This window comes from Falco punctatus, assembly GCF_963210335.1.
Source record: "Falco punctatus genome assembly, chromosome: 6".
Classification (NCBI taxonomy): domain Eukaryota; kingdom Metazoa; phylum Chordata; class Aves; order Falconiformes; family Falconidae; genus Falco; species Falco punctatus.
The window spans coordinates 47,582,006-47,603,184 of record NC_137585.1 but is presented as its reverse complement, the minus strand read 5'-3'; the positions used below and the strand labels follow the sequence as shown (position 1 = coordinate 47,603,184).

The window sequence follows — 21,179 nt, the reverse complement described above, 5'->3', positions numbered from 1 at the left end:
AGCGAGGTCTACCTTTGCACCCCATACGCTGCAGGCCTGGTGCAAAAGGGTGATAATGGGATGTGTGTGGGGAGAAGAAAAATGCCTTGGCTGAGGATCAAGCTTCAACTGTGGATAGACTTCATCTCTCCGACCTCATGCTTCATAGGCAAAATCCAGAATTATGACAGTAAAGTCATAATTGCTAGAAGGGGCCCCTGAAGGTCACCTACTGAGCCTCCTCCCCCGAGTAGAATAGGATCAAATATCTATTACTCTTGACAGAAATTTCCCTCGCCCACTCTCCCTCACACTTTTTTTGTAAACTTGACTGACATCTGGAATCATTCTTCTGTGCAATAAAACCTCCTGATCCTTTCGCTTCTCTGCAACTCCCCTAACTTAGTGACAGGCACTTGTGATTCCTGTTGATGAGAATTTATATTAACAGGGAACACGCAAAATCTCTAATTGCTGGTGGCAATTTAGTACCATTTCTAACTACAGGCTGCAGGTATAAAAACCCACTGTGGAGAGACTGAATAGCTTGCCAGAAATTAACAGCCATTAACTGTTCTCAACAAACATAAGCATTTTGTAACCTTTTCACTGTTCCCTTCTGCAGGGACTATAGCCCATTTTAAGAAACCTTTTAAAAAAATCTCCAATGCTACCAACTCCACAGTCTCTGCAGGTGACTTGTTTTTAACTATCACAAGCAGAAGAAAGTTTTCTTCATAATATTCATCCTGAATATGCACCTATGTTGCAATTTAAATATATTATCCTTTTCCTGTCAATCGTGAACATGGGGAAGGGATTGCTCCCTTTTTCTACATGTCTTTCACAGTATCTAAAGTCTGTTATTACAGCTGTTGGTAGATAAAAAAGAAAACCCTACCAAAATATTCAAGAACCCTTCTTCTTCATTTTCATGCATAAATTAAGGACAAGGTTAATTACATACATTGTATTTTTGATTGCAATACTTATAAAGCCACTAAAAATTTCAGAAACAATAGAAAAACCTTCACGTCCAAATTAATCCACTCTACACACTAGACTAATGACCTAATCCAAGCAGCATCATTTTTCATAGAGATTCCGAGTTTTAAATACTTTCATTATTTTTTTTTCATGTAGACAGTATAACAATAAGAAATTCTGTGCTAAATTAACAATTTTTAGAATAAGATACCACTACTTGAGTGTAGCAATTTTGGGATTGCATAATGACTAATCTAGCTATCATTCTTTGTATCCCAATATTATTTTTGCACAATATTTAATCCCTACTTAACACTTCATATCATAATTCATCAGTTTTACATAGCACCCCCTGTTCATCTTTTATGGAGATATCGAAGTAACAGCATCACCTACTTCACTTTCTTTTATATTGTGTGTATCATCATAGTCTGTGAACACAGAGATATAAAACCTCTTCTTTTTTTTTTTTTTTTTTTGGTGGATACTAAATTTCTCTTGTCATTTTAAAGCTGTTTTTACTATCAGTCCATTTATTTTACTTATCCTGCTTTTTTGAATAGTGCCAGAATACCATTAGAGACAAATACCTAGGATGGAGTTTTTCACTTTAAAACCAGCCTTGGCCTCACACCATCCTGTTCCCAGCTAGGGATGAGCTTACTGACAGGGTTGGCGAAGAGCATCCTGGTGGCATTTTGGTTTATGTGATGGGGAGAGCCTGCGTTCATCAGTGTCACTGTGGCTGCATTCAGTCTGTCCTAGGATGAACTACAGAGGGTTTAGGAGACTTAAAAGGCAAAAAACACACTCCAGTTTGTAGCACATGCAGCAGTAACATTAAAGAATTACTTCCCACCTTGATCCATTTCAATCCACAAAAGCCATACAGGAGATGCTTATAAAAGACAGAGGAACTGCCGCAAACAGCACAGTCTAACCACCTACTTCTTCACTGTCCCTACAGTTTCAAAGGGCAAACCTGGAAACATTCCATCCCATCAGATAATAATCTGGATGTAGGTTCATGAACAGCTTTTGCATACATGTTCATATGAGAAGAATTCTTCCGAATACTCAACTGAAAGAACTACTGAAACAGAAAACATTTTGAATGACTTGAAATTTCACTAAACTGAAACCCAGAAGAGTGCCTCCATGAGAGCAACACATGAACCTGTATGTGATCCAACACCTCAATATAGTCTGAAAACTACTGTGGAAAATACAGAAATAATTAAATAGTGAAGCTCTCTGAGGATTATGAAGAAATTTATCTGTTGCAGACAGGGGCAACGAAAAATGTGAAAATGAAAATTCTGCCTGTATGCTATGCTCAATGGAATTTGAACTAGTATTTTCCTGCCATTGAGTATAATTCTTCCTGCCATTTTATACGTTGGTACAAAAGATGAGACCTTTGAGATACCAGAATTGCTGCTTCCTGACATGCTAATAATGCTTTGGGTTGCAAAATACATGGTTTTTAAGTGAGTGTTTTGAGATACACAACTTAGTGTGTAAGAGAATGAATGTGTCTGGGGGTTTCAAGCAGAGAATTACTGGATTATTCTGAGGACTTGTGAGGAGTAAAAAAAAAATCTTATTTCAAGGTCACTTTAAAATCCAGCTCATCTCAGCAGTGACTAGAAGTTGTGGAAGCAGTGAATCTCAGCTGGTTTGGGAAATTATCTACCAGGACCTGTCCAGATTGCCTGTAGAAGAAAATTGCTTCTATCAGAAGTATGCATATAACTGGCATGCTGGTTGGTAACTTCAGCAAATAGGATAAGTAGTGACATGCTGAACTACCTCATCAGCGTTAAAGGTATCTGTTACCTTTTCCCAGTTGTAGTAACGGTGTGTTGCTGGTGAGACAGCAAAGCTCTTTACACTGTAGTTGCCTTGATGCATATGCTTTTGAAAATACGCTTTTAGTATTTCATTTGTCACTGACACTAAACATGGGGCCCTAACATTTGCTGAGACCATTTTTCTACCTTCAGCCTCATTGGATACTTAAAAAAATAAATCATAAAATACTGTTGCACAAAACTAAATAAATAATTTAAAAAGCAAATTCTGTTTACTTTAATAATGGTGATGGTACTTCCAAGCCAACTCTCGGGTTGCCTGTAGATAGCTCAGCCACTCCACTCCAATGGACATGACACCTACATGGTCAAATGTTGCTAAAGGCATAATCAGGGCTCAGTCTTTTCTGTCTCCTTCAGATCATGACATGCATATATCCACAAATGACCTTAGCAAAACAGTGTATCGTAATTCTACCATATACACGTTATTTGGAAGACAGTCTGGTGCTATTGTATAGTCACATCTTTTTAAGCACTGAACTTTAACAGGAATACAGAGCAACATGTACACTATTGCTAAAGGAGATACTAAGAATTCCCCCTCGGGTTTTAGAACAGCTTAAATATGCAAGTTCTTTGGTCCCCCTCATGTTCCATTTTATGGAAAGCAAAATGTCTTGATAATCCAGAATCCCTTGAGGGAAAAAAACCAAACTGGAATGCACAAATATTTTTAACCCAAATATAGTAGAACCACATATTTTGAAAACTGAATGCTGGGTAAAGTCTGAATAAGTGTCCATGCATAATCTCAGTAGGTCCACAAGCCACTGTGGACCAAGAGGCTGATTTTGGTAGGGCTCAGAGATAAGATAACTCCTTTAACTTTCTGAAGATGGACACTCAAAACCTGAGGTGCCTAAAAATAAGAATGTTCATTAAAAAAATGTGACCTGACTAAGTTTTTGCATGACAAGATGGAAGCATGCTCAGAGAACATGTTTCTGTTCATTAATTGTAATTTTATTACCGATCGTCACACCAAGCCATTGAATATACTGTAGCTTTGGATAATGCAAACTGAAGATCAATATTCCAGAAACTGCTCTTTGGAAGCTTTTATAACTATCAGTAACACTGAAAAGTGAATTTCTTTAAAAATTCTTAATGGCAATGTTTATAATAAGTATAAAGCATTTCCACATGTTAATGGTGGTAGAAAAAATGATTGGGTTTCAGAGGATCAGTATTGTAGAACACCCCTTAAATACCTGTTTAGCAGATACTTGCAAAGAATAAATGTTCCAGTACAAAAATCCAAGAATCCTTCTGCATCTTGTAGTACATGTTATGTTTCTACAGCATTTATTTTGATTTTTTGATAGAAACATTTTTCTGCACTCATAAAGCTGGCAGATACAATTTAAAAATCTTTGCTTCAACAAGGCCTTCCTACAGATGCTACACAGCCCTGAACTTTTTATTATGCTAAATGCTGAACTCAGTAACTACACAGTGGATCAGCAACCCCATCTCAGGAAACTCGCTGATATCTGGCTTCCAGATTATGAGAATTAAAATGTTAGAATCATTTTTTTTTTATTAAATTTAGTGAGGGTCAATGTAAACTGGATTTTGAAAAATATTTTTAAAAGCCAGAGATTTCTTAGAATTTTAAGTTTACTGCATTGGCAATAAAAATAAGTTTCACACATTCAAGCAAGTTATAGGAATTCATTAAAAAAGCTTGAGATCTGACCTTTTTAAATAAAGCTATTTACTGCTTTTCCATAGGAAGTCCGTCTTCTCAGTGTAATAACTAGGAAAGAGCCATGAAAGCCTTTGCTAGCTTTTGTCATGGCCCTGAGGTCACCCCCAGCCCTGAGTGTCCTTGTCTGGACCCCCCAGGGTTCCCCCAATCCTGCCCAGGTTCAAGGACCCCATTTCAGCCCCCCAGGACTGCCAGCCCCTGCCCGAGTGATACCACAGCAAGGCTGCTCTTCAGCTCCCTACAGCCCTGCCCTGCCTGGCCACGGCACCCCCGCACCAGGGAGGTACCTGATGACCAGGGCTGGGGCTGCTCCAGATGCCCCGGGCTGCTCTGCTTCTGGCTGTGGCATGTGTACAGGCTGTGAGTAGGCAGCAGCTGGTCATTCTGGTTTCTACCTGACAGACCATTCATGCAGAACCTTGACACCTTTGCTGTATAGTTTACAAGTCTGATTTAGGGTCAGATGTATCACCCTGTTTTGTGTGCCTATAGCCATTTTCAGATCAGTAATTATTGTTTCTGGATGTCTCGGACTACAGAAAATTTCTGAATATCATGTGGTCAAGAAGAAACTGTTTTATAAAAGACTCACCAGAAATCTTTAGAAAAATGTGTTTAACATTCCACCATGAGCTATGATACTTAAATGCAGAATTTAGCTCTGATGTAGAAATTACTTTTAAGTATTTTATAATAGTAGTATATTCACATAGCAGTAAATAACGATATGGTAAATCTTTATCTTCATTTGCAGTCTAAGTCAGGTACAAGCAAAAAAAAAAGTAGCTTTAGAGCAAAATGTTTGGTTTAAGTAACTATAAATAAATAAATCTCTGCTGTTGAACAATCACTCTTGGCAGCCTACCAAACAGAAACATGTACCAGCTAGCTAAAGTTGCACAAGGTACCACCTGAATAGAGAAATGCTCAGTAAAATCATGCTGGCAAGAAATAATATGTAGTCTTTAAAAGCATTGTTAGCTTTTTAAAATTTTCATTCAGTGCTAACATCAACTGGAAATAAAAATAACTATTCAGAGCAACCACACTAGAAAAAGTATTTAGGCATGTTTATCTTAATTGTGATATCCCAACAGACTGCAGCTGAGAAGGCATTCTCCTGGACATGTAACAAACCTTTGCAAACCGAGTTGTACAGTCATAGCAATCCTTTTGTCTTTCCAGAAGAAAATGCAACTGAAGGACATACAGATTAACTTCCCAACAGCAACCATATCTGGTCTGGATAAGGAAAAAACAGTGTCCAAGGCTGTAAAAGTTGTATCCTTCTCAAATGGCTAGAAAAAATTCTATGAATTAAAATGTTAGTTCTTAAAAGACTCTTTGTTTAATGCTATTCAGTTTTGCAATTATATTCAAATTGCTAAAACAGTTTGAGAGCCTACTTCTTTTCAGTTTATATTCATTAATCACTAGCATATATTTGTTTTACTTAGAGTAGCATTCACCTAGATTTACTCATCCACAGTGCATATGTTTGTGTCTAAGCTGTGGTAGTGATTCAAGTTAGGTTATTTCCCTAAATTCCACCTGCAGGCCGCAGAGGCAAATAGCCATTTCCAAATTGCAGATCATCTAATCTATATTAGACACCTACTTTCAAATGAGACAAACTGGGCTGTAGACATGCTAGTTGTGTTCTGTTGATCGCAAAGGGAGCATAGACAATGAATTAAGGTCTTAATACCTTCATTGCAAACCCCTGTGTTCAAGTCAGAGGAACACCACCTTTATGGCCACAGAAAATTGGCATACTTTTAAAAGAAGCAAGGGTTTTAATCTAGAAGTGTATCATTTGAGGTTATAAGCAAATTTGTGTCCTGTTGAATGAAAATGTGGGATTATTCAGCACAGGCATATAATCAGACACAGTACCCAAGGGAAGCTGAGATATGGCCATTTTAAAAAGAAGTTGCTTTGGGCAAACACCGTTAATAAATTTAATCTCAACATCTAATCATTTTAGACAGATAACCCATTTTTATTCTTCTCAGCCATGTGCTTGAAACTGAGAAAATAACTGTTCCTTACATTCCAGTATGGCCTCTCCCATCTTTAATTTGCTTATCTATCTTGTCTATTCAGCCTCTGGAAGACTCTAATGCCTTTTCAGCCTCTCCAGTCCACATCCCAACTGCCCCCAGGCCTGTATCTGGGCTGTGCAGGTGTGGAGAAGGGGAAGAAAGCAAAATCTCATATTAAGGTTTTCTGACAGGAAAAGCTTTTTAAGTCACAAAGCACAGGGTTCATCCTAAACCTAGATCTTAAATAATGAGGTGATTAGTTTTCAGATTATTACCCTTGTTATCCTAATCTGAGAGTTTTCCCTTTACCCCCAAATAATACCAACACCAAATGACCTGACCCTACCACTGTATGGTTTCTTCTTGATAAGACAAAAATCAGGCAGAATGCAGGGGTTTACACATTCTTATACATCTTTTATCATTCAAGAATATATGTTGCTGTTTTTCATTATAGAAAATTGCTACACAAAACACCTAGTTTGAAATAAAACTGAAAAAGGGAAACCAGGAAGCCATGCCATGCAATTTGATTCTCAGCCTGTCTAAGAGTCTTCAATCTATTATGGAAAATTCCCACTAAAATTCAAGATTCTTTTGGATTCTAGAGTTGCATCGGTTTTGGTAGGGGGGGTGTCTTCCACTGTTTAAGGGAGTAATATTTCTTCTAGCAGAAGTATTGAGATCATTCTGCAATTTGATTTAGGAAGGGTGGACCAATCAATTCTTAGTCCACAGCACATTACATGTGAACAGGCCTTCAGTTGTTGTGACAAGGTCGTCACTTCCACTCCCCAAAATTACCATCTGCAAAATTGTGATTATACTCCAACACTTTGAAACGGCTAGAACTTTAAATCCAGTCTTAGATCCCAGACTGCAGCATTTGCACGACAGATCCCAGACTGCAGCATTTGCACGACATTATTTGTTCATGCAGCCATTCAAAAGTGTAAAGAATGGATTAAAAATAACAGGAATCTTAATACTTCTGATTACTTCTGCATAGGAAATATATACTGCTGGAATCCTTAGGCACAAAATAATTCAAATTCTTACTAAGACTTCTCTGATACTGAAAGGTTTCTTACTGGCCTTCAATAACACATTGATTTTTCTCAGAGATTTTATTGATGCATACTCACTTATCACTCAGTTCATCACTTTGTATGTTCCTTCGGTTATAATTTCAGTGCATCTCAATTGATTCTTCTACCATAAGCCAAATTTTGCATCCAAGGAATAACTTACTTTCTTGTATTGCATTAAGAATTTCTGAAAAGTCCACATCTGTCTTCTGTATGTCTGGTTTTATCAGTATTTGCATTTCCAGCTGGTTAACCTGCAAATCCTCTCTTCCTTCTGAGGAAATTGAAGAGATGGATGGGGTTTGTGACAGTGCAGTAGAAAATCTAGCCAAGGGGCTTTCAGGTGAGGGAACATACACATTGAATAAAGCTACTTATTTTCCTCCCGCCACAGCAAACCAATTTTTCTTCAAGCCAAGCAGCTTTAGATAGAAAATGGACTGATTTAAAGCTAAATAGAATGAAAACAACATTCTCTGCTGTCAGCAATGATGCAGAGTCACCACTGGCAAGTCCCTCATTCAGGTGAACATGTGCCATCATGCCATGAACAACCCCTCACCATACCATCTACAAAACTAACTCCAAAATGTGAAAACACATGAGAAGTGTTGTTACAAATAACACAGCACTACAGGAACAACCAGGCTAAAATAAAACACACAAAGGATGAATTAAGTCTCAAGACAGAAAACAACCATTAGGACAAAAAGAGCATGGACAGCATGTTTCAGCCACAGGACATCATAAGTTCTCACATGCCAAGCTGATGGCATGCCTAGGAAGCGCCCCAGTACTGCAGTCCCTTTCGAAGGGGGTCACACTGGTATATAATGGTTGCTGTTTAAAAACACTGCAGAATAAGAACAGGCTAGTGGCTCATAGTTTCAAACCCATTTGCTCATGTAAATAAGCACAAGATTTGCCCATTTCCGTGTTCTTTCAACGTGAGCAAAGAAAGCAGGAAGTTTTGATAACATACTCTTTCCATCCAGAGAAAGATAGCTGTACATCAAGATTAGACAGGAAAAGGTACTGGGCACAAGGGCTTAAGCTGCTGGCTACAGAGTACTTAGATACAGCCCGGGAAGAAGAAGGCTGCTGCTGGTTTTTAAAGAGTGGCAGCAAAACCTTTCACAAAGGCATCAGTTAGAGATGATGCTCTTGAGAGTAACCAATACACGATTAGCAGATAGCTGCAGCAGTCAGGGAGGTATCTGGGAAAGGACTTCAGAACAAAAAGGCCACGGTGGAAGAATAAACCTTCAGGTCATTTAGTCTATTACTGTGCCTTTACTAGAAACTGTCTCTCATGCTTTTGATGGAAACATTTTCCTTTACAGCCTTCCTATAACAAGCTGGTCTTGTTTTGAATTTGCTCCTAGCCCACTGTATCTTTCCCCTCCCCTTGCCAAGTGATCATCGTGCAACTGCCTTGATGGCACAAAATTACTCAACCCTATTTTAAAGACCCTTCTTCACTTTCTGGAAATACAGGTCTCAAAATGGGTATACATATGCCAGCTTCAGCCTTTTTTATTTCCCACTGTTAAAGTGTAAGTTCAAACCATCTCCTGCTTGCCCCAGCATGTTCTTTTGTTCCACAGCAAAGACTCACTGTTAACATCAGAGACAGCTCCCCTTGTAGGTTCCTGTAAAGTGATCTGTCATAGCAGCAGCAGGAGTCAGCATTTAATGATGTAGAACAAAGAGAATCTCTTAAGTAAGACAGCTGATTATTTGTATAATAACAGCCTAGGGAAATCTGCAGATGGCCTCAGAGGTGGGAGGCTAGGATTTGCCCCAGAAGAGAATTCTAGGGATCAAGGAAAAATACTGCATCTGCTGGAAAAGACATATAAACAATAGGGTGGAGGTAGAGAAGTAAGCAATGGACAATAATTGTTAAGCAGCTTTAAAGTAGTGTCATTCAGTTTCTTGTTAAATATTTAGCTATCACTTTTAACATATACCATTACATATTTGCATCCTCAAATCCACTAGCTTCTCTTTTTCATTTCAACCATAGTTAGCACAAAATAATGACAATATAGACAAACATAAAACACACTCTCTTCCCCCATACCCTCCATCCTTCTTAAACCCAAATCACTGCTCCTCAGAACACATGAAGGTAGGATCCCTGCAGCATCTCCAACAGATCTGAACTAATTGGGCCAGGGAGAAAGGACGTGATAGGCAGCCAGCAACAGTGGTCCCAAAGCGTTGGTACCTGATGGACAGTCTAACCACAGACCTGTTCATAAAATGAAACTGTTTAAGAATGTACACATTCAATTTCAAAGCCATTTTTTAATTTATGAAAAATACTGTCTAGAAAATGGTCAGAAAATGTCCGGCTTAAACCTGACTGCTGTACAACTATGAAGCCAAGACAAGTTTTGCTGTATTTGAATCCCTTCTCCTGTATTTGACTTACCTGAAGAATGGGGAGCTTCCAACAATCCACACAAATGACAGTCCTATATGCTTCTCTGATTCACAGTAGCCTTAATGTCTGACCTCACTGCCCAAAATCAGATCAACAACATCATCCAGTCTGATTTCACTTAAAATTGTAGACATATTCTTCTACCAACCACTTGTGATATAATACATGGCTAATCAACTTGCCTTCACCAACACATGGAGGAAAATAAATGCATCTGCCAACAACATAGCTTTTACATAAGTGGTTGCAGGAACACTTTCTTCACCCATGATCTTCGTGGTGTCAATGAGCAGAATGGAAACCACAGCACATTTGCTTCTACTTTCCTTCCTCTCCCTCAGCACCCACTTCGCAGGAGGGAGTACTGCATTTCCTTAGCTGAGAGAAACAACCCCTCTGTGGTGAGTTACGGACTAGCCAAATTGGTGATTGCTGATCTGTTAGCAGACAGAGATTTCATCCTAGCTCTTCAGATTGTGGGTATGTCTCGCATCATACACCACATCAGACAATGCCGCAGTGTTCTCTCCCGCATCCCAAAGCGATTCATTTTCTTTATTGTAGCACAGATCCCCAATATCACAAACTGTGCCACTGTTGCTACTGAGGGATCACTAGCTTCAGCATTTCCTTCTTACTTCAGCAGCTGCTGATTTATATAGTGACACATCCCACTGAGTAAACACCAAGCAATAATGCCTGGGAGGCTGGGAAGGAAAGACCCTCTTTCCATAGAAACATGAGAAATAAACAAACACAAATAAAAGTGAGGTAAATATTAGGATTATCAAATGTTACGCAATTTTATTAAACGATCTGTCTGGGATTCTTCTGAACTGAGATGTTTTAGCTCAACTCAAGTCAAAGTTTATATTAGCTCATGGTGTTAACTCTGATTTACTCATTGATGCATAAAGTAGTGCATGAAATAGCATCCTTTTCCCTTTGTTTTGAAGGATCTCTGCTAATTAGGTTAGGGGAAAAAAGATATTTTAAAAAGGCATTTCATTTTTAGAGGCTGAACAAGATGGCTTATTCTAAACCAGGATTTTAACATACTTCTATATATTGAAATTATAACATGTATCAGAGAAGCAAATTACATAGCAAAGTATTTTATATGGCACTAATGTTAAACAAGGTCATTTTGCATTTTACTGCAGCAAGAGAGGTTTTGCATCTGCTTAGAATTAAGAACATACTCAGATTTATTGCTCGATGAGGCCTTGTTACATGTATCTAGTATCTAGCCAATTATCACAATCAGCTTTTTAGACATTAATTTTACAAGCAAAAGTCCATTTTTTTCACAGTAAACGCCTGGAGCCAGATTTTGAAAGCCTGTACACATTTTTATACATGCACTGTGATGTGCAGATCATATTTGTAGATGGATACCCTCATATTGTGTTCTGAAATTGAGTATGAGCACTTGGGTGCACAGTAAAGTAAGCATAGTTTTGGTATTCGGCACCAAAATAAAGAATATAAAATTAAGCTGATGGAATAAGTGTGCTTGATCTCAATGCACAATAAATGGCTCATATTTACTCCATATATTTGAATGGACATGTGAGAAAAGAGCTGATCTTTATGATTTGCTGAGATAGCCAGTGCTTCTTGAAGAGTTTTACCACTTAGGTTCTGCTTGTGGGTCAGAAGGTTCTGCTCATTGGTCAGAATAGAAATACTTGACTCGGTTGCTTTCTGAAATCATAGCCCCTTTTCTTTGCTGTCCCTGATTTGCAATTAACTCAGCAAGTGAACACAAATTTTTGTCTACGGTTCTAGAAGATTCTAAGATAAAAATTTACAGCTTCAAAGGATCTTTCTGGAAAGGCATCTAGCTAACAACTTCTATCAGAATAGTGATCCGATTTCTTTTTTTTTTTTTTTTAAATAATTTTGGCAGCAAACATGTATTTTCACAATGGTTGCAGTTCAGCATGGACATTAAATATGACTAGCAAATAACAAGTACACCATGTGGGTAGATGCTCCTATCACAGGGCCATCTACCTCTAGCAGGACAATATTTAGCAAGAGCAAATACAATTCCAATATGAGCAGTCTTGTTTTGCTACATTAAGTACTGCCTGTCGTTTCTACAGAGAAGTTGCTCCTTCTCACCAGAGCCTCTTCATTAAAGCAAGCTGCTGCACATGATGCCCTTTTCACTGAAGGCAAACCCAGTTCAACACGGGGAAAAGATCACCCCTGCAGATGCATTTTCTAGTAGCTTCTCGCTTTGAGTGTTTGGCAGGTCATCTACTGCAAAAGCACAGTTTCAAATGGAAATTGTTTAAGGTGTTTCCTATACATGTGAAATCCATAGCTTTACTGATCTCAATTCTGGCATTTCCCATTTCTGTGACAGGAATGAAACAAAATGTACACCATAGTGGGTCTCCCCAGTACCCATCCCATAACTGCACTGGATAACACACTTCAATGCATGAAAAACATATTGGTTCAATTATTGCATCAGAAAAAAAAGAAGCTGTTCTCCAAGTCATAGAATATATGCAAATATACATGCCTTCCCAGCAAGATAAAGCTGGCCTCAAAGCAGTGGCTCAGAGTTAGCTAATTATGTATCAGGTGGAAGGCTGATGTGTCTCATAACGAGTCTTTAAAGGAGAGCTGCTTTTGCTACATTGGACAGAGAGAATCTCAGATTGTTTTCTGTAAAAAAATCCTATATCATATTCTATTTTGTTCCTCGCCAACTAATATTGTAATATTCTTTCTGCCTAAGCATTTTTCTCTACTGTATGCCAGAGTGTTACTCTGTGCATCATTCTTACTGCAGTGATTATATTAGATATGTTTCCATATATTAAAATTATGAAATTTCTTGATGTTGCTCTTAAAACTGATGTGTATAGTAGTGCAGTTCCACACTAGGGAAGTATTGTTGGTAAGACAAAGTATCACATAACAAAGAGAAGAAACAGATTAATAAAGAAATAGAGCTGTAGGACAAGGAAATACTAGGTATGTTTAAAATATGTGGTCGCTTCGTGGGTCTTAATTACAAAAGTAAAAAATTTAGTATCAGCAGGATCATTTGATCAGCTTCATAACTATCTTCAGCATAGATATTGCTTTCCTCAATGGAAATAAAAAAGAGAAAAAAAAAGATATTTTTTTTTAGTTTCCTTACAACTATTTTTGTCCAGGTGGAAGGATTTGTCCTCTCTATGTACAGCTAAGATAGTTCCTGAAAGTACAGACTGAGTCCACGTAGTTTTGTGTCATGAAAGATAACTCTGTCTTTCAGTTTGTTTTCCTCTTGTACAAACATGAAAATATGCAATATCAGCATTTTTCAAGATCTGTTTTTTTCCCTCCCCACAAGCATTTAAGAACAATTGTCTCTGGAAATGTTAAAAGGTCTTTTGGGAGATCAGGTAAACACTGATGATCTGCAAGCCACCAGTGCATAGGCCAGTTACACTGGTGAGTCATGCCCACCACTCTCCTGCAGCCCTTGCTCCCCGCATGAACTGTAGTCACTCACTAGGCCTCACTCCCAGCGGAGCCACTGCACACCAGCAAGGTGGCTGCCCATGCAAGAGGGCAGTTCCCTCAGACCTGCACGGTTTTCCACCAAAAGTTTCACTTAAGTCAGGAGGAAGGCTGCATGTCTTCTTTCACAAGTATCTTCTCAGCACATGATGCAGAAACTTATCCTACGTCCTGCCTCGAGCTACCCCTTCTCTGCACAGAAGAAAAAGATTCTGTTTTCAACCTGCAACTCTTTTAGCCCATCAGCTCAGCATCTGACTCCTTTCTGGAACAAGACCATTATGCAGAAGCTTTCTTCTGTCCATACTCCTTACCAGTAGCACTAAAGTTCCTCTACCTCACAGCTTCAACGCAATTTCAGGTTTCTACAAGAGGTGCGGGGGTGTGCGTAGGGTGGTGATGAGTTGCCTTTTTCTTTCATTTTGATGCTTGTTTCCAGTTTGGGGTTCTTTTTGAATATGGCAGTGGGGATAAAGACAGGAAAAGTCAACTGTTTAATTCTCTGTTTCTGAGAACTTGCTGACATATCTGTATATTTAAGACAGTGCAACATACCAGGGTAAGACCAGCTCTCTGCCACACTTGCGGTAGTTTCCGTATGGTATGGCAGTGCCAGCCCATACATACTTGTAGTGACAAACTGGGAGTATCTTAAAGGCCCCCATTTTCCCTGATTTGACATACTTACTTTTATCTGTATAGGTCATGGGATTTATCCCCATCTATCTACAAAACACATCCAATTTTGGAAGAATCATAAATAATAGGTAATGATACATGCCTCTTGAAAAAGAGGCCTTTAGAGACTTCTGATCTAATTCAAAACACTCCATCATAACAGCATTAATACACAATGTGCTTCCAAGACTGAAAAGATTGGGTACCCTGTGGAAATATTTTCAGACCTTTGAAAAACCTCTGACCTGGTAGTTTGCCATATATGTCTATAAATATGTAAGGGCTTGGATATAACTCTTGATACTCTTAATTGGATTACCAATTACCTTAAAAAAAAAAGTGTATACTCTCACTATTCAGCATAGCTAATCAAATCTTCCACTATGCAAAAAACACCATTTATCTTAATAGCTTTCTCACTGTTTATGGATAAAATAATGTGTCTGCATGTTAGTGTCCAAGAATCAAAAGCTGTGTGTAAAAGTAGAAAAATGCCTTGTTAGTTTTGAAAATCATTGGAATTAAGACATAGGGCTACTTCATTTTCCTAAGAAAGTCCAATGAATGTTGGGGTGGGGGAAGAAATTCAAAACCCAAATCATTCTGTTTAGCATGAAGAACCTATGCCATAGCTATACCTGTGCATGGTCATGTCAAGGGTATGGTGATAACAACACTGGAATTATTTATAAAGGCAATTTAAAAATAGTTTCCCTTTGTATTGCAATACACTGTAAGGCATGACATGTGTTTAATTACGTTAATACAAACTATTTTGTTATCTTCCAGAAGCAGCAGTAGTGAAGGGAAGATTTCTAAACACCTAATAGTACTAACTTATCAGACTAAGGTATTTTGAAGGCATAGTGTCCACTCTCTCCTCTCATCCATTAAACCCTGGCTGGCATCACACATAAAGAAGTCCACTCAGCCAATTAATTACAGAGAAGTCGGGAGTCCTACATTCAGCATTTTTGTTCTTTATCTCTTTCTCTCTCAGGCAGTGTATGCCTTTTCCACAGATGACCACAGACAAAATGAACGGATAGCCCGTGGTGCAAAGCCATACCTTAAAAATCTCTACTGCCGAAATAGCCTAAACACTAGACTATGGGGACAGGGTCCTGCTAGCCCTCCATTCTTGCATTCTAATTCAGTCACTGCCCAGAATGGACTGTGGGCATGGGACTGTCAAACCCACCAACACTGTGCTCTTACCATCAATAGGGAGGCACCTATTAAGCAGCAATTTCAAATGGGACAACAGCTGAGGTGAAACGACAAGCTACATTACCCACATGGACAAGCACCCAAACCACTCGACGACTGTGCAAAAGCGCACAACCTCTTTCTTTGTTTCCCATATATGTTCAGGGGATGCCTCAATGTTCTGAGAGTTGAAAGGACCCAAATGTCCACACAGAAACCCCAAGCCTAACATGTCACACCTTCCTATGCCTAATATTTCCAACTACCTGGCTCTACGTGGCCCCTGTGTAGATCCTTACACAATCAGCAGAGGGACAATGTTGCACAACAAGACTTTGGAATTACTGCCTAGAAGCACAGCACTTCACCAATAATACAAAGGGACAGAGCACCAAATTGTGTGCTTTCCTATTGGGAACAAAATGATCCTTTTCAAATGCCACAATGCCTGGGATAAGAATCCACAGGAGACAATCTGAAAATGGCACAAAGCCACAGTATGTAACTAAGCAGAGACATGTCTGCACAGTTATGTGTTGCAAATGAGAATCTAGAAAGAAGTCTGAAATCTAAACAGACTGAACAATTCAGTCCATTTCTTATTACTCTTATTTATATCAAAATAACAGTAGGAATGATTGCCTTTTCGTTCTACCTCTTTCCTCTTACACCGTGAGTGCACATATAAAAGCATAGCTATCAAAGATCACTACCATATATGTTCGAACATTTGCCCATGTTTGAAAAATCTAACTACTTGTGAATGATAAATCCCTTAGTTACCATCTACCTTTAACAATATCAGAGGTGTTAGCAGGCAATTCATAAAGAGCAGATGAAGACAACATTTGCTGAATAAACTGTTTATTGCAAAAAGCTTGCCCAGGACTCAAGTCAGCAGTTTACTGAAGAGACAAGCAGAAAAGCTGGCTGCACAGGGATAAGTGGCATGACCTAGCAGATAACTTCAGGGCGCCAAAGATTTATTTCACTATAACACGGAGAATCAAGACAACTTGTACAAGATACCAGATTTATCTTCCAGGTGGATTTTATTGTAACAACCAATTATAGACTGATGTTATACCATAGCCTACCACTTCCTTCACAGTCTAAACACATCCTGGTAATTCATTCCTGCAGAAAGTACCAGCAGGTAAACCATTTTGGGAACTTCAGCTGTCCTGAGACCACTGAGGAATGAACATAACATGGGAATGTGAAAATGATTAACCTAAAGACAGGATAGCAGAACAGAGGTCTATCCAGCACAGGATTCTATTTCTGACAGCAAATGATTAGGCAAAGGGAATACAAACAGGGCAAGTGCATCCAGTCTGTCCCCAGTCTGTCCCTTCCAGCTTGCAGAAATTTAGAGGTTTCTGGAGTGGAAGGTTTCATCTAGATGATAACTGATTCATGGCAATCAGTGCCCTTTCTACAAATCCGTTCATTTTATACTCACCGTCATTTGTGTGCTAACATGTAGCCATCCCATTCCTCCCTCCTCCTTTTACTTACCTTGTTTCCAGCCTTCATGGGCTAGCAGGTCTGCTCCTCAGTCACAGTGTCATAGTAAGTCCCAACAGCCAGGCAAAGGCCATGAAGCCCAGAAATTCACTATCATCGCAAAGCCTTTCTTATTTTAGTCTCAGACAAGAGCTATCATGCTGACCTCACGAAATATGCTTCCCATACAGAAGCTAAACATGAAACAGTGAATCCCACTCTATCATAGGGAGAGGATATGGTTCTAGCCTACCTGTCTGACTGTGTGGAGACCTAATTAGGGAGAGATTATAATAAATATCATCATTTAGGTACAAACTGGAGCTGAAGAATGAGAGAATTTTTATTCATCTTTGAGAGTACCTCACAAGCAGCAGGAATCCTGTCCCTCGTACTGGTACAGTTGGCCTTTCTTACAAAGCCCTGCAACCTACTGTAATTACCAAAACCCACTAAGGAGAAATAAGAGCACTTTGCCATTAAAATGCATGGACTAGTTTTGGGATGTTCACATAGGATGCTTATCTAAAACAAATTATCTCAGAATGAACCAACAGGCTTGGTGTTAGGAAAGAGGTCTTGCTATCTTTTGGAATGGAACAAAACCTTTTGTGGAAATTTGTAACACCATGCAGCCCTATTACAGTCAAATCCCTTTTCTGATCTTAAAAGCATCTCCGCCAAAGCAGAAGCTAGTTTGTTCCATCATTTGATAGTCTACCTGCAAGAATATTTCCTTGGAATATATGAAACATATTTCACATTAGAAACAGAGGCTTATATAATACTAAGCCCCCTTTAAGGAAGAACTACAGAGCTAAGAGAAAGCCTCATTTTTCAGTCAAGCATTACAGGAACATAAGGAACTTAATAACTGATTATTCAGTGTCTCTCATGGCTTCTTGAATGATAAGCTATTTTAAAAACAAAATAGGTCATCATTTTCTCAGAAACATTGCCAGATTTTATATATATTGTCTATTTTCTTCAGCATAAGCTTGAGCAGTCAAGAATTTTCTCTAATTATTTTAAGACAATTACGCTACACTGGTCTCAGGACATTATAACTTTGCTTTAGGATCAGCAATATTCCCTGCTTGGTGCTGAGCCACATCTGGCTGCCTGTTCCTGCACTGGACAAGTTTCCCTTTGAGAGGAAACTCTCTGAGGATAGACTGATCAAGAACATCCACAGAGAGTGACATTTTGCAGTCTTTATGAGATGACTACATGTTATAAACTAACAGCTAGGAGAGCCAAAATCTGAGGGTGAGCTGTACTGATTTTAAAGTAACCATTCATAATTGATTGCAAGAGTGAATGGAAGACCATATTACAACAGCAAACAGGAGACTGATCAAAGCAGGAAGGGAAAAAAAATAAGTCTTTGAAAAGAGATTGATTTATAAATATATACTCCTCAGAGAAGTAGAACGCCCTCAAAGTCACCTTTTAAAGTTATTAATATTATTTTTGAAGGCCCTTATTAAAAGCGTGGACAGGTCTAGGCAGGTTCAGTACTTCTGTGTGTCACCTGTAGCACAAATTGATAGAGGGACGCAATTAAAATATTTTTAAATTAAATAAGATAGTTAACATTGAACAACAGTGATTTATCCTCTAATTTTTTTATTTCTATTTTTCCACATGCTGTTTGCAAAACTGTTCTCCAAACTGCTAGAATGAACATTTTAGGAGGCTTTAGCTTAGGAACAGGAATTTTCAAAGAAGTGGCTTTTGCCCTTGAAAAGTGATGTGAAGAATGAAATGGGCTGAATGATTAAGCAATGTGATAGAACTCAGGCTCTGCATCATCCGCTAGCTAGTTCAGCTCATAAGTTCAAAATACTTCATAATCACAATGTGACACTTGTCACTCAGTCCAGTGACAAAAAGTCCTCATTGTAATTGAGACAAACTGTTCTCCTTAGGAGCTTTGCAGAGGCTCCAGAGCACCAACAGTCAGGAGAATGCACTGTCTCTGTGTTCAGCAGGGGGGTATTTCCAGCTCATGTTTGAGGGACAGATTCGGGAGAAATTTTGTTTGGTGCATCGAACTTGCATTGTATTGAACATAGGCTATAGATAAAGAGAAAAGTTAAGCATGCAGGCTATTTTCTTTGACATCAACATCAAATGTCCCTTCTGCATAGGGACATTTCTTGTAAGCATATTTTTTTAATATGAAAATTAGCTTAATGAAGGGAATATTAACTTTTTTTTTTTATATTGGCTTGCTTTTTCCATGCTTTGTTCCATATGTGAGGAAGTTCTACATACACATAGCAGAAGGTATATTGAAAAAGACTGTTCCTCTAACAATGTTAGACAAGTAAGATAACAGCACACTATTCTCAGTGTGAATTTAAATTTTCAGGCGAGTTTACATTAGCCATTCCCACACCATGCATGTGTTTGCTGCCAAGAAATATTTGCATGACAGAGCTTTCTGGCAGAATTATTTACAGGGTTTTATTCTTTTAATCTGAAAGACATGTCTGCCACAAGTCCTGCCAGTCAGCAAAGAGAAAATGTGATTTAACCAACAAATCACATCTAACACAGATCTTTTAAAGACCATTCGCAACCAAATGTGAATGCTGACCAGTATGTGCACATTTTGTGATGAGAAAAGGATATCTTTTGCACAGTAAATTGTCATTTTTGAAGGACTCAATTCCAGCTTCCTTGATGATTCAAAGTTCATTACGTTGTGACTAAGCTCATTAAACATGATTTACTTTTTTCCTTTAATTTTGATTGCCACAGTTTCAAGAACCATGCATTTTTCCCTGCCTCCTAAGTCAGTTGTTCTGTTGGCCAACACCACTAGCTCTTTCTCATTTTCATGCCCAATAACTACAGGCATAAAAAAAAAAGAAAAAGAAAAAGTTGCGGTTTGATGAGCAATAAAAAAAAGGATCCAAAACTATAGAAAAGAATGCCTAAGTCAAACACATTTTCCTTCAGCATTTGTACATATCTATAAGGTACTGTTTGTCATAAAAAGTGAAGAGACTTCCAAAAAAAGATTCTCACTGAACTCCAATGACCCCGCTAGACTTCCACTGTAATGCCAGAAACCAGTCCTTTCAGCAGGTGTTTCCTTGCCACTGAACATAAAGTTCTTCCAGATATTATGGACAGACCTATATCTTTCAGGTAGCAAGGAATCTCCATTCCAAAATGTACTGTTCTTTGCGTTTGAAGGAGATCTTTTTGAACAGTAAGCTCTGAAAGCAGAAATGTCTACAATATTTTTATGTGTTTCCTGGAGTGAAGGAAACACATAATTTACATATTTACTGAATTCTGGAAATCAATTACTTCAAAGACAACCCTTCTTGTTGGAGATGTAGATTGCCTGCAGAACTAATTTGTACAAGTGATATAAATGAGTATCTACATTATTATATATACACTTCTATATAAACCTCAAAATGTATTAAAGTTTAACCAGAGGCCTTTACAGGAAGCATAGAGAAAAAAAAACCTTGCTGAGGAGTCTTTGAATCCCTGTTACTACAAAACAGGTAACAATTTTTAGCAAGCATTGCAAGTATAGAAGACCTAAGAAGGTTCCAGAGTTTCACACAATAAAAAAATTCATTTCAGTGCTGCTTAGACTTATTTATTTAGGCAATTTTTCCATACCCAGGAAATTTAATGACTCCTAGAGAAAGCAAGTTTGACAAGCTCTGCAGAGTCTGAGAATAAAGAAATTCGTCACCAACAGGAAGAAGTAAGGTAACACTATCCTGATTTGAAACAGAGTATCAACAGAAAGAGCAGGCAGAAACCCAGAACGTAAAGTCCTGCTTATTCCATAGCGAAGGTGCAACGCTGTCAGAAGTGATGCAAGCACTTTTTTTTTTTGTCCCCAGATTTCCTAATCCTGCCATTGAGGGAACGGACTGGGATGACAGTTTAATCCCCCCAAGGCTTGTTCGGTGAGTGGTTCTCCAGCTCTTAGAGACAACCTGAATGCTGATTGTTATTGCTTTCAAAATAAGCTTCCTGTGTGCAACACAGATGCATCAATCATAAATCATCTTCAGGAGAGTTGAAACAATCTACAGCAGCCAAAGGTTTGCCCCAGGCACTTTGAAATCT

At 38.5% G+C, this 21,179-nt stretch overlaps 1 protein-coding gene across 2 annotated transcripts in view; it reads right to left on the bottom strand.

Annotated features, from left to right (window-relative positions):
• The window catches only part of ANO4 (anoctamin 4), a 227,652-nt gene that overhangs the window by 112,462 nt on the left and 94,011 nt on the right, over positions 1-21,179 (bottom strand). For both annotated transcript variants that reach the window (XM_080394147.1, XM_080394148.1), the window contains exon 3: positions 7,851-7,961. In XM_080394147.1, the coding sequence (XP_080250273.1) occupies positions 7,851-7,961 (111 nt within the window). The remainder of the gene's footprint in view (positions 1-7,850; positions 7,962-21,179) is intronic.